Genomic DNA, 14,152 nt, shown 5'->3' with positions numbered 1-14,152 from the left:
TCTCACTATCTATCAAAAAGTTGGTTTATTAGTATTATCGATTTTGTTAATGCTTATTCCGATTGTCCAATATGTGAAGAGGATTCAAATCTAATCGGGTCCAATTCCATGTTCATTGCAAGCAAAGGTGGAGGGATAAAATTCATGCTTAAATTAGTAGAGAATTTAGAAATATAATAACCATAATTAGGAGAGTCTTTGCAAGGGATTTTTATAGTATGCTAGGATGACGTTTGATATGGTCGACCGATTATTAGTGTGGCCCGCTCATGAGAAATTGATGGTTTTGTCTTTTCGAAATATGTGAATTTTAAAAAAAAATCTTTGAGAGTAAAAGAGATCCGGTGGACTTATGAGCCCTTGGTTCCCATACTCCTCGTGAGACTAAATGACCTTATCAACATTGAATTGAGATGATGGTTAATATTAGGAATGCTTATGTGGATTGCTCTTATTGAGTTGTGGACTAAACCATTGGGGTTGATGTCATAACTATCGACTATCGTTTTAGTCAAACACAATATTCTATTTGTATAAAGTCAATATCCCTATCAATGTCATGTTACCAATCTTGTGGAACATATAATCCACTAATGTGCTTGTGACGATGTATCATCCTATATGTTGTACTCTTTGTATCAACTTTAAAATTGGGTTCTTGCTCATTAATCAATCTTTAGATAAGTCTTTCAAAATCATCATACATTCCAAAGGCTCTCAAGATGATCGATCAATGTAGGTGAATTTTACCGGTTCGTCTCTAATATTTGTTGAAGTCTCAAGCCTTAATAAGCTTCGTAATTGAGTGTTCGACCATTAATTACATAAGCCTTCCAACATGAATAACAATATGTTATCATTCCAAAGTGAAGTGGGATTTTGTATGTGAATGTTTTAACATTCTAAATTGAAGTGGGACTGACCTAATCTTCATTAGTCGAAAGGACATATCTTCTTACATGCGCATTGTGTTTCTACTTTGATGACCAACATAATACAGTGTATAAGCACACTAACTATCATTCTAAAAGATCATTGTTTTATTGGAATAATTCGGACTAATCCACATATATGTAATAATTGGAAAGACAATACTTTCTCAAAGCTGAACTTGGGATGCACTATCCAATCTAGGATTAATTATAGATTATTTTTATAATTAGTTATCTTTAGTATCTTGATCCTTATATTTTTAAAAATTATATTGAGATGTCTATATTTATGAAAGTAAATTATTTAATCTAATTTCTTATCATGTTGTCAACTCTATTGACGAAAATATCATAGTATTTACCATTGAGCATATGCTAACTCTATCTTACTTCGATTTATCATTGAGCACATGAGGTATTTCCGTCAGCAAAATCGATGACATGAGAAAAAATGAGGTTATATATTTCATTTTTGTAAGTTTATAGATTTCAATATAAATTTTGAAAGTGTATGAATAGGGGATAATATGTAATTAGCCCTCCAATCTATTTATTATTTGCATCAAAAAAAGAAGAAGTAAGATTATGATACATACATTTATTTAAAGAGAAGAACAAACCTAATAGACAAAAATGTAGTTAGATTTTTTTTTTCTATAGGATTCGAGCCCACATTAATTCGATCTATTGAAATCCTTATCACCTTCCAAGATTATTCTTTTTATTATATCATATTGAGTGAATAAAATGACTCTATACATTCGTATCTTTTAGAATCATGCAAAGATACTAACATATAACTATCAAGAAAGATCCAAATGACCTTGTTTGCAAATACAGTCATATATTTCGTTACTTACTATGGAGCTCTACCTTTTCAATTCACTCCCCAATGTCATGGAGAAAAAAATATCAATTTTTTTGTCAATTACTTCAAAGAAAACATTATCATGTAGTACACAACTCCTTGCATCTTGATAAAAAAAATAAACACCACTTTGGTCATCACATCTCATCAGTGATGTAAATTTAAGGAGTCCACAAACATATTAGTGATCTAAGTCCAAGTCAACACAAAAAGGTCTAAGAGTCAACTAAGAGTCTTGCTAAAAATATATGGAAAACATGGGTTAAGGATCAATTTGCTAAAATAGATAATATACAAGTATCAATTTAATGTGTGTTAATATTTCAATTAAAAAAAAATCACATTGAGTTTATGCAATTTTGATATATTATATTAAGATTATAAAAGATAATATTTTTGTTGAAAGGATTTAATAACCATCCATCCATAATAGATAAATTGATTGAAAAATAATAATTTTTATCCTTTCACTGTATAAATTCATTATCTCTGGGGCTAATTATATTATAACTAATTATCTTTAGTATTTTGATATTTATATTTTTTAAATTATATTGAGATTTTTATATTTTAAATTTTTTGTTCCAATAAAATTTTTAATTTAATCTCTGGATCTTAATGTTTCGTAAGTATAAAGACCCTAATATAATTTTTAAAATATAAAAAATTAAAATACTAAATATAATTAATTATAAAAAATAATTTTAAAATATTAAAGATAATTAATTATTAAAAAATATATAATTAATCCTGATAATGATTATAGAATAAAAGATTAAAATACGCAGAGAAAAAGACAAGTGATGGAAGGAGGACCGACGATGCCGTCAGCTGACAACGGATGACAGCCGGGCCGTTCTCCACCAACCAATCTTAACCTCGACACTCTACCTTACTATCTTTCTCGCTGCTGCTCGCTCTTTCCCTCGCCGATACATTTTCCCTCGCTCCCCACCTCCTCTTTCCCTCTCTCCAATCTCCGAAGCGAATGGCCGTCTGTCGGATAGGTATGACGGCCGTCGTCTCGGTGGCGGCGGCCCCGTCGACTTCCTCCCTCCCCAGCCGCCGGCCGTTCCTATTCCGCACCGTTTCACCTCGCTGCCCCTCCCGCCGCACTCAGAAGCCGGTCGGCCGTCGCGCCAGTCTTCCCGTCTCCGCATCCCTGGCAGCGGCCTCCACAGACGAGGCCGCCACGGTCTCCCCTCCTGGAGGTATACCTCGGGCGTCCTTTCGCCTCTCTTAGTTCCGCTTCTTCCGAAACTCGTGAAACTTGCTTGGTAATGTCGTCATCGAATTATTACTTGCTGTTATCATTATTCTTTCCTGTTAGATCGTTGTAGAGGACGAGTTATTATCTTGCTAACATGATCAAACATTCGAGAAGGTGGAATTAGTTGAAATGCAATTAAAATTTAAAAGATTTCGGAGAAGATTCAAGGAATCTCTCATCTCGTCGGATATGCGTTTTCTATAACCTCCATTGTCTTCTATAAAATTGTGCAATCACTTCAACTGTGAAATTAGGGTCGTCATCTGATAAATGCTGGTTTATCTGAAGAAGTATTGGTTCTATATGTAGAGGGAAGAGTGAAACTGCATAATTATATCTATAATAATCTTATATAACTGATCTTTAACCAAACATGTAAATTGTTAGTTATCTTGAGTTGTGCCATTTTTGGTCATGAGGCTATGGGTAGTAGGTTATGTAGTAATGCTACAACATTTGGTTTCTTCTCCAATCTTTTAGCAAATTAAGTGCCATAAGGTTGACTTGTCAAGCATCTGGAAGTAGAAGTTTGCAGTCAAGCAAGTTATATGGCCTTCTGATAATTTTTGGCACAAATTTGTTTGAGGACTTTAAAAGGATAATAAGGGGTGAGCAGATTGAGAATGATCGAATGGAATTCCCATTGTTGTAGTAGCTATAGTTATGTATTTTAAATGAGATTTATAAAGTGTAGATCAGTATGGTATGTTGGTATCAACTGAGATTTTGATGTGCCACACCTGCAGCCATGTCTAAGTGTTCTTGTTATGACCTGATCCTTATACTTGGAAATCTCCAGACCTATAAGACCTATTACTTCTAGTAAAATATGAAACTTGAATCCATGGTCAAGATATCGCATAAGAAGATGAAAGAGGAATATCCTGCTATGTTATCATATGCCTTACCAATATATTACTGACATATGCAATGCTTGGCATGAAACTGAGGGAAGAAACATGGTAAAAGAGTTAAATGAAAGAGTTCACTTGTAGACGTTTGAAAATCATGGCATTTGTTGGCCATGTTTTTCGATTCATCTTAATTAAGTACAATCAAATGTATGATAGTCACCTTCTGTTAGCTGTTAGAAACAGTTAAGGTGGTTTTTTAAAATTTATTTGAGATATTTGTTGCAGATTCTTCTGGTGGAATTGAGAATTTGGTGATCATTGGTTCTGGTCCAGCTGGATATACTGCAGCAATCTATGCTGCTCGTGCAAATTTAAAGCCTGTTGTGTTTGAAGGTTATCAAGTTGGTGGTGTTCCAGGAGGGCAGCTAATGACTACTACAGAAGTTGAAAATTTTCCTGGGTTTCCTGATGGAATAACTGGCCCTGATTTGATGGATAGGTATATGGGTCGTGCTACATCCTTAAATGCTTTTACTTTTCCTTTGTAATATTATTCTTTTTTTTTTTTCCCTTTGTTTCTTATATTTGTTCACAGAGTTGTTTATGTATTTATTAAGCTAATCATTTCAAATCAGCACTTGTTTTTATGTCTTACAATGATGACATTATGTAGGATACGACGGCAAGCTGAACGCTGGGGTGCTGAACTTTTTCAAGAAGATGTTGAATTTATTGATGTTCAGCATAATCCTTTTATTGTCCACAGTAGTGAGCGCAAGGTAACATTTACTTTTTCTATCAAATGTATTCTGATCTATTTAGTGAAGTTCATATATGATGCTCTTGTAATATCATTTAAGATGGAAAATTCATAATGGCCAAATGCAAACTTTTTTCTCATCTATATTCTTGCATCAGAAATCTAAATCTCAGGGATCCTTGCAAACTCTTTTGTCATCTATATGGTGCATTTGCAACATCAATTAATTGTTAATTTGATGAACTATCCCAACCCTTGATTTCTAGAAGAAGCAAAGTAAGCTTAACAAGAAATATGTTATATTAGACTGGGTAAATGGCTTTAGTGTCATATCCAAGGAATAAAAATCTGACCATACTTGTCAGTACAGATTAGTGTTTATTGTTTTGATGGCTGGCTATTATGTAGACTAAACAATTTTGCCTGGTTTGATCCAACATCGAGCTTACTGCCTGATATGCTTACCTGGTCCTGTCAAATACCGAGCTTATTGCCAGTAGACTTTATCATATCAAGTGTCCTGGGTGGTAAGGCTACTTAACTTATCATACTTCTTACATTTTATGCTTTTTGCTTTAAATCCAATCTAGTTTAAGCTAACCCTTGGGCAAGTCTTGAACTTTTCTTTCTCTTTCCTATCGCTGCCTCCGCTTGTGAGCCTCCAACTCAATTGGTGAGGCCCTCGCCTACCCTTGAATGGTGACCACAGTGATGAGGAGCCCTGGAAGGGGAAATTGTGAATGCTACTTCCGGCAGCATTGCCTCCTTGCCACCACTAATGCCCTACTCCTCTGTCTTGATGATCTCTGCTTTCATCCCTACCTCTCTCTCTCTCTCTCTCTCTTCTCTGTGTGTAATGTTTAGGCTGATATTAGCAAGTACATAGTCATACCAACATGGTACATTGCTACATTAGAGGTACCAGCCCCATACTAGACTAGTCGCCTACTAGCATCATATATCATATTGAGATTTTAATCCTTAGTCATATGTCTCGGTAATTGTCCTAAAATCCATCTGATTAGAGGATAAAAGTTACTACTTGTTACAAGTCTTATACCAGGCGATACACATGGTACAAGGCCTATACCAGGTGGTATGGCTCATACCAGGCTTGAATTGCCTGATTTACCTTCATCCAACTGCCGGTAGCCCATACCAAACCATACCGGGCGGTATTGTAAACCTTCTATATCATATCGGACATTTGAATTGGATTAAGATATTTGAAATTCAAATAGTCCAATTTCATGATATGAACAACATGATTAAGGTGAAATCACATGTAGAAATTCTGAGAAGAAGAGTGTTTCTGGCTTGAGAATCTTATAGTTACTATATAGTTGTTTCTTGAAGTATGTTTCTAATTTCCTCTGACAAGCGTAGATGCATAAAATTCTGTAGCTACCTCAGCAGAACAAAAGAAGTTTAATATTTAACCTCCATTAGACGATGATATGGTTTGTGAAGTCAGTTAATTCCCTTTTTAGAATAGGTGTAACATGTTATATAAATAAATCATTAGAAAAAGTAGCATTAAATGGCGTGTCTATATGGCATCTAGAAGATATCCACTTACTGCTATATGAATATTGATAAATAAAGGTTTATTTCTTGCCTATTATGTGAAGAATGATGAGAATCTTAGAAAAGATTATTCAACCAAATAGAAGATGTGAATCTCCTAAATTTTCAAACCTTCAATATTAAGAAAAAGATATGGCTGTTTGTGATATAACTTAACTGTCCTGTTGAAGGCAAAAGTTGGAAGTAACAAACCAGTTTATTTGAAGCCAGTGCTGTAATTCTTTTCAATAGGCTTCTATCTTGTGATGCTAATCCTTTTTTTTTTTCATTTCTTTTTTGGTTCATGTGTATAGGTAAAATGTCATAGTCTTATTATCGCAACAGGAGCTACTGCTAAAAGGCTTAGGTTGCCTCGTGAAGATGAATTTTGGAGTAGAGGAATCAGCGCTTGCGCAATATGTGATGGAGCATCACCACTTTTCAAGGGCCAAGTTTTGGCTGTTGTTGGAGGTGGTGACACAGCTACTGAAGAAGCATTATATTTGACCAAATATGCACGACATGTACACTTGCTTGTTCGAAGAAACCAACTACGGGCATCTAAAGCAATGCAAGACAGGTTAGTTAGATTAATGAAACTGTTTATTTTTCAGCCTAAGTCATTGCATCTTTATGATTTAAAATTCTATAGTAAAAGAGAAATCTTTTTGTTTCCTGATAACAAAGATCTCCTTATCATGATCAAATATGTGCATAATATAGTTACAAATGAGAGCAGATTTTCAATAATAAAATTCTATTATTGAAAATATATGTTACAAATGGGATAGTTCAAGAACCCATTAAGTAGAATTCTATTTGTAAGTGTTGGCATATCGAGCAGATATTTTTCTTCTTTTCATAAGGGTATGATGACCACATGCATGATTGACTTTTTAATGACTTACAATCACCATATCCTCATATTCCATGTTTAGCCATCCACTAATGACATAGCACATGACAATCAAGCTATACTTTGTGATACATAATGCCAATTCAGTATCTCTCGTTGTATAAAACTCAGGGAACACTGCTTAGCAAATTGTAGCTTTCTGCATAATAATCATATTTCATTTGTACTTCAGATAATTTTCTCTGGTTTTTTGTAGGATATAAAATCTAATAATTTATCAATTGCCACTATTGCTTTGTCTCTTAATAGCTTCATGGCTCTTCTGTGCTAATGCAAACAAGTTATGAGTATTGATGATGGTAAACATTCAACTTCCTGAATGTTCTTTTAACAGGTTGATTATGGCGAATGTTTCACAGAGTACTCAACAATCCGAATATCACAGTGCACTTCAATACAGAAGCTGTGGATGTTGTTAGCAATAGCAGGGACCAGATGTCAGGAGTTCTAGTAAAAAGAGTTGATACAGGTGAAGAATCAGTTCTTGAGTTAAAAGGTCTATTTTACGGTATAGGGCATACTCCAAACAGCCACTTGTTGGAAGGTCAAATTGAACTTGACAGTTCTGGATATATCATAGTCAAAGAAGGCACATCAAAAACTTCAGTTGAAGGTGTCTTTGCTGCTGGTGATGTACAGGTAATACTTTAAACTTGCTGTATTATCCATAATCAAATTGTACTCTTAATCTTATAAATATAGATCAGGAAAAATCATATTTTTGTTTACCACTGATTGAGATACACCAAAATTGTTGATGATTATTGTCACTGTTTTACACCTTGCAAGATGGTAGAAAGATGAACTGGACTTTTTACATATGCTTAAAGCAAAGTTAACTCATTGTATCAGTCAGATGATAGTTAATATGATTGTTTTGTTAAAGACCATGATGCTTTGGATTGGGCTATGTGGATCAGATTCAACTGATTTGGGTTGGGATGGGCCTTGACGAACACAATATCAATTGTTTCTTTCAGCTGTGGCTGCCCACAGTTGCTGCCACCAACACTAATGGCTGCCACCTGACTAACTATGAAAGGACAAAACTAGAGGATTCAGTGGGATGAGAGAGCTGACATTGCTGCACTGTCATGCTCATATGGAGTATGTCACATATTACAAAGAGGCTTTTGACCTACTCCATAAGTAGCTTCAAGTTACCTGTATTCTAATATGACTTTAAATCTCAATCTGTTTATCTGATAATATACAAGAATTGTATATCTTCTAACCTTATACTATATCTTTTAGAAGTACCCTTTCTAATCTTCATTTCTTATTTTTTATTTCTAAGAATTACTTATTTTGGTTGATCATGAATTGCTAACCTGATCCAGTTTGATCTTGATCCCTTATCCAAGACTAATCTTGACCCTAAATGACTTTCTCTGTTCTCTTGGATCTTTTATCAATTTGGAACTTGCAATTTTGAATGGACAAGTCAATGTGATCTTATTCCAATGCTCATTCTACCATCATATTATTAGGATAAGTTGATAGAAAAAAAGATGCCTGTTGCCTTTGGATGTGCGAGCAAGAGTTATAACCTTGTAAATTTCGTCTCTGAGTAATGGATGGTGTAAAATAATGGGTAACTATGATTAGTCATGGATGAGAAATGGCTTGTTTGTGATTGTTATGGCAAGTGATTTACTTCTAAGTATTAGAACGGAACTTCTACAAGTTAAAGAAAGACTACAATAATTAAGATAAGAATATTAAATAGTATAGTACCAGATTAGTTTTTGTATATATCACGTAAAAAAAAATTATATAAGATGAATGTTGTCCTTCAGGAATCATCCTAAAATGTTTTGGAGGGTTACCTGTGCACATCGATAAGGTGTGTGCACAGTTCTGTTGGGAAAGGTCACCCATCTCCTCTTGTATCAGGTTGGCTTTCCTTCTTAGATTCCAGACCTCTATTCCTTTCTTGGTTAAGACTTCTTTTTGGAGCCAAAACTCATCTCCAGAATCCCCTGAAAGTGACCAACTGCTATCATTAAGTTGGGTGACAACAAGTATCTCGAGACTCTAATCTTTTCAGGTCCCATCTTCTGAAGTATGCTCGATCTTGGATTCATATGCTTGATCTACAATTAATTTAGGGGTTGATCGACAAAGATCAAGCACCAAACCAAGTGGGTTTCCGGATCTAGACTATGTTCACATGTCTGGAACTAGATTTTCGCCGGTTTAGATTTTTCCTTCAAATAAGTGAGAACCACATGGATCCAACGTTGGGTTTGGGGTTTGGGGTTTGTTTAGGGTTCGGATGGCAAAAGCACTTAAGAATAGGTACCTGACTTGTGTTGGTCTACCATGTGATAGTACACCTGGCATGTCCTAAACCATACGGGTCTGGTCAGGGACTGGCACAGTTCTAGTATCCAAAACATCAAACCATGCTAGTGATATTTACTTATATGAAGTACATAGAATTTGTTCCCTAATCCTCTTGAAATAAAAAAAGTAAATAAGGGCAAGAGATAGTTGCATCACGGTTTAATTAGATGATAGTCTCATTCTAATTTAGCCAACCTCTTTGCGTGATGAAAAACATTTTCAGATTGCAAAATAGCTTGAAATAATTCAAATATGTTGTTATTCCAATTATCATTTCAAATACATCTGTTGCATAAACACATTAAGACTGTATTTGGTTCACTGTTAAATTAACCATGTTAAATTATCCTAATCTAGCTAACTAGTTTTAGCGTTTTTTAATTTCTGAAAGGTGGATTATCTGGATTAGCAAAAAAAATGAGAGAGATGTTGTCTTAATCCATCATCCTGGATTCCTGGATTATCTAGATTATGCCCATTTGTCTGGGTTAATTTAAGCCCTCTTAGCTGAAGAGCATTTGGAGAAGGAGAATTAAACAATCGACACCAACTTTCCCCTCTTTAAATTCCAAATTAAACATAGTTTAAGTAAACCTTATACAAGTTAAATTCTTTGAATGCGATATTGGATTTATAAATTCAGGTCAACAAAAAAATCTGGAAGAAACACAACAATATATGTATTTCGGGAACAATCACTTCCAGTATCCTCACTTTCTTGTTGATGATTGTAGGATCATGAGTGGAGGCAAGCAATAACTGCTGCTGGTTCTGGATGTGTTGCTGCTTTATCTGTTGAAAGATATCTAGTTGCGAACAATCTGCTTGTGGAGTTCCATCAGGTAATACGCTTCAGTATAATTCAGTTGGGTATTGCTGGCTTTATTGCTACATGATTCATAGTTTATTTTGGGTAGTACAAACTTAAGTTCGTTAAGTTTTCCATTTATTGTGATAGGATGGTATTATCAAAAGTTGCCTTTTGCATCATATTGATTCACATTGCTGATTTTTTTTAAAAAATCCAATGTTTTGATATTGATTTCAAGCCATTTCTTGTCTGTGGAAGAAATTAAATTTTTTTTGTTTAATCATGATGTACACACATTGAGATGATGACTGGTCTAACTCATTAGCACCTGCCATTGTGAACATAAGTGAATACATTTATATCAGTATGTTATTATGTTGTAACTAGAATTGTATGACCTTTTGCATATAACTCTTCATTCATTTTTGCTTGAATTTAACAGCCTGTAACTGAGGTGGTCAAGAAGGAAGTTACTGACAAGGATGCACAAATGGGTTTTGACATAACACTGACAAAGCACAAAGGGCAGGTAGCGGATGTTCACTTTATCTGATAGCTGGCCGTGAACATGAGAGCTTGTTATTACATGACTTAAACTTGGGTTTGGCTTTTGCAGTATGCACTTCGGAAGTTGTATCACGAAAGTCCAAGATTGTTATGCATTCTATATACTGCACCAACATGTGGTCCATGTAGGACACTGAAACCGATTTTAAGCAAGGTACCACTGCAAAACATCCTTTTGAAAATAAATCTTCATGTATTAAAATATTTAGATATTTAATTTTGGGTTTATGGTTTTGGATCAGTAATTCCTTAATTGAGCCTAACTTGAAAACGAGTTACCATGCAGGCCATGATGCATTTCTCCTGTTTCACACAAGGAGAGGACATTTGGCAACCATCTATATAACATGCCTGGAAGGTGTCAGTGGCACTTGCAGTCTTTATAACTTGTTTTTCTTCGGCAATGACATTAATTTGTCATTTGTTCAGGATATGATGAACAAGTAAAATAAAGGATCTATTGTCCTTAATCTACTTGTTCTGCTCTGCGATAACCAGTCTTGCTGCCGGTTGATTTTAAGCCTAATTATAAGCTTCATTATTTAATCCTACTGAAGCTTAAAATAAGGCACAAGAACCATTAGAACCATCACATTATTTAATCCTACCTGATACATTTGCAGTTTTTCATTCATTATTGATTTTGTGAAGTTAGGTAACACAAGCATCACCACTTGTTTAATCACACAATTGAACTTTCTTTTGTAGCAGGTGATAGATGATTTCAACCAAAATGTGCACTTTGTTGAAATTGATATTGAAGAAGACCCTGAAATTGCAGAAGCAGCAGGAATTATGGGAACACCTTGTGTTCAATTTTTCAAAAATAAGGAAATGCTCAGGTTAGGTTGATTCTATTTAGTATTCTTTCTCTGCTTATGTAGATGTGTATTGTGTGTACTTGTAATTCTTGCATGATTCCGTATTGTTTGGATAAGCTTCACCATTTTTTGGTGCTTAGAGTATAGAATAGGATTTCATTTTGTGAATTGGGCTCGCCTAATCACTGCAGAATTTGGTCATTTGAATTTCCTCATACTTCCCTAAATGATGACAATATTGTCATCTCAGTGGTTTCTTGAACTTCCTGGAAAGTGATATCCATAACTAAACCCAGTGCATGAGGCTTCCCTAAATTTGCATAGTTATTCTTGTTCTTTTTCTATATGTGAATTAATACCAATGGAACTCAAGTGCCGTAATCTCTTCTTATGTATTTCCATGATTGGTGTACACACTGTCTATGATATTCGATGGGTGACAGATTTTATGAAGCTTCACAATGGTGGACCCTGTTTTTGATAGAGGATGAAGTTAATGCATTAATATGAGGAAATAGGTAGTTGCTTTTTTACTTTGTTCAAATTAAACTCTTCTCCAATGATGACTGTGAATTGTCTTAGTAGGTTCCTAGGATAGTGTAAACGAGAGCATTTAGTGATCCACAGCCTTTGCAGATGGGTGATTGCCCAGCTGAAGAATTTTGATCTAGGATATTATAGTGTAAGAGATAAAAGAAATTTTCTACAGTCTGACCTTATATTATTATTATTATTTTGTTTTACTCTTTTGTTTTACTGGTAAGGTTCTAGGGAGTACTCATTATATTATCATGTGTATGATCCTTCTCTTTCATAGTCTGTGCTCCGAGGAAACAATGACAGCTTTATTAACTCATATGCTCTTTAAGTTACAAAATTAACTCATTAAGGTTTTGGTTTTGAACTGGGCATTGAATTGGGATATGTGTGGTATGCCAAGCAAGAAATGAAACTTATGCAAACTGAGATGGATGCTTTAGACTGATAGCAAAACTCAATTATGCCTGGACAATTATTCCATTTCAGCTCAGTTTTATGTGGTTCTTTCCTTGTTTTACATCAAGAAACAACTAGTATTTACCTGATCTAGAGACAACTATAGGCATCCCAATAGTTCTCTTCAGCATATTGTGTTTCATGCAATTCTCTTGTTCATTGCCAGTTATTAATTCTCTTGTTTGGTTGTACCTGCAGGACATTATCTGGCGTGAAGATGAAGAAAGAATACAGAGAAATTATTGAGGCAAACAAATGAAAAATAGAAAATTTGAAGTTTTAGCTTTTATTGTTTAACTTCTGTTCTGCTATTTAATATACCAATCCAAAAGCCCATTTTTTTCAATGTCTCTGGAACCTTAAAATATATATGTTTAGTGATCACCAGGAAATGGTTAGTGTAAAACTTGGATATCCCATTTCTCACAGGCAAGTCTACTGCCAATCCAGTTCGAGCATCATATTTACATGGATCTGCCATCTTTTCCACAGAAGGTTTATTTCCTGGTTCCTTGACTTCCAACTCAGAAGCTGTGGAAGTATGCTTGGTCACCAAGCAAACTTTCACTCATATCTTCCAAGAAAAACTTCATCATAATCTCTATTCAAACGATATCCGTTAAGATCTTCTAGTACTTTTTATTATGAGTTTGTTAACTGCCTTGTTTTCTGCTTCTTGGATCGAATGATGAATCTGGTCTTGCTTTATTTGCTACATGACTCTATGGATAGCTACTTACCTCAGGAAAAGGTAGTCTTGTCGACTATCAATAGCCTCAGAATTTGTCATATCATGTTGCTTTCTTTTCCCAAAAAAGAAGCATCGAAGACGTCTCTTAAATTGCCTTAATGAATTGATCATATATCGAACTGAATTGCATGAACAATTTTGACTTGGAACTATTTCTTATATTATATGAATTGCCTAGAACTTTAGAGAAAGGTAGAAACATGCCAAGATAATATGTCCATCTCGATAGCAGAATTAATAATAATCACTAGATTGAAGATAGTGTTAGCTTGAGTTGTTAATCTAGATTAATTCATGCCTTGTTAGTCACTTTTCTCGTTTGATGAAATCAATCATTTCACGGTGTCTTCCCATTTTTTCTTCACTGCGTCATGTTTTTATCTTGAAGGAAAAAAAAATAAAATTTTTTAAAGAATAATTGGAGGAGACTTGGAGCTCAAAGAATTGCATCAGAAATTTAAATGTATCAATTAGTTAGGATTAACTATAATAGCTTATGCATAGGTCTGCAGTATATATGATATTTATTTTATATATGCTAAATATAAATGTGGGATGGTTGTACAGTGTATACATAAAGGATCTTGGTCGATCAACTCGTGAGGAATTATCCGAGAGATCTAGCGGACTTAGAGTCCTTGGTTTTCATACTCATCAACAAATGTGGGACTAATGGCTTTACCAGTGCTCC

General features: G+C 34.6%; 1 protein-coding gene across 4 annotated transcripts; it reads left to right on the top strand.

Annotated features, from left to right (window-relative positions):
• Window positions 1–2,699: 2,699 nt before the first annotated feature.
• Window positions 2,700–13,183, top strand: LOC135582683 (thioredoxin reductase NTRC-like). 4 transcript variants are annotated; one of them, XM_065120440.1, is made up of 10 exons: window positions 2,700–3,011; window positions 4,210–4,423; window positions 4,598–4,703; window positions 6,565–6,830; window positions 7,526–7,805; window positions 10,250–10,357; window positions 10,769–10,855; window positions 10,943–11,047; window positions 11,602–11,735; window positions 12,909–13,183. In XM_065120440.1, exons 1-10 carry the CDS (start codon window positions 2,789–2,791, stop codon window positions 12,967–12,969), a joined length of 1,584 nt encoding a protein of 527 aa, XP_064976512.1. In that variant the 5' UTR covers window positions 2,700–2,788; the 3' UTR covers window positions 12,970–13,183. The 4 variants fall into 4 exon arrangements, with proteins under 4 accessions (XP_064976512.1, XP_064976513.1, XP_064976515.1 ...); XM_065120441.1 differs by having other exon boundaries at window positions 2,701–3,011; window positions 11,605–11,735; XM_065120443.1 differs by lacking the exon at window positions 12,909–13,183 and adding an exon at window positions 11,180–11,251 and having other exon boundaries at window positions 2,701–3,011; window positions 11,605–11,736.
• The last annotated feature ends 969 nt before the right edge of the window (window positions 13,184–14,152 follow it).

This window comes from Musa acuminata, chromosome BXJ2-8 (assembly GCF_036884655.1).
Source record: "Musa acuminata AAA Group cultivar baxijiao chromosome BXJ2-8, Cavendish_Baxijiao_AAA, whole genome shotgun sequence".
NCBI classification, from domain to species: domain Eukaryota; kingdom Viridiplantae; phylum Streptophyta; class Magnoliopsida; order Zingiberales; family Musaceae; genus Musa; species Musa acuminata.
This window is presented reverse-complemented; position numbering and strand designations above follow the sequence as displayed.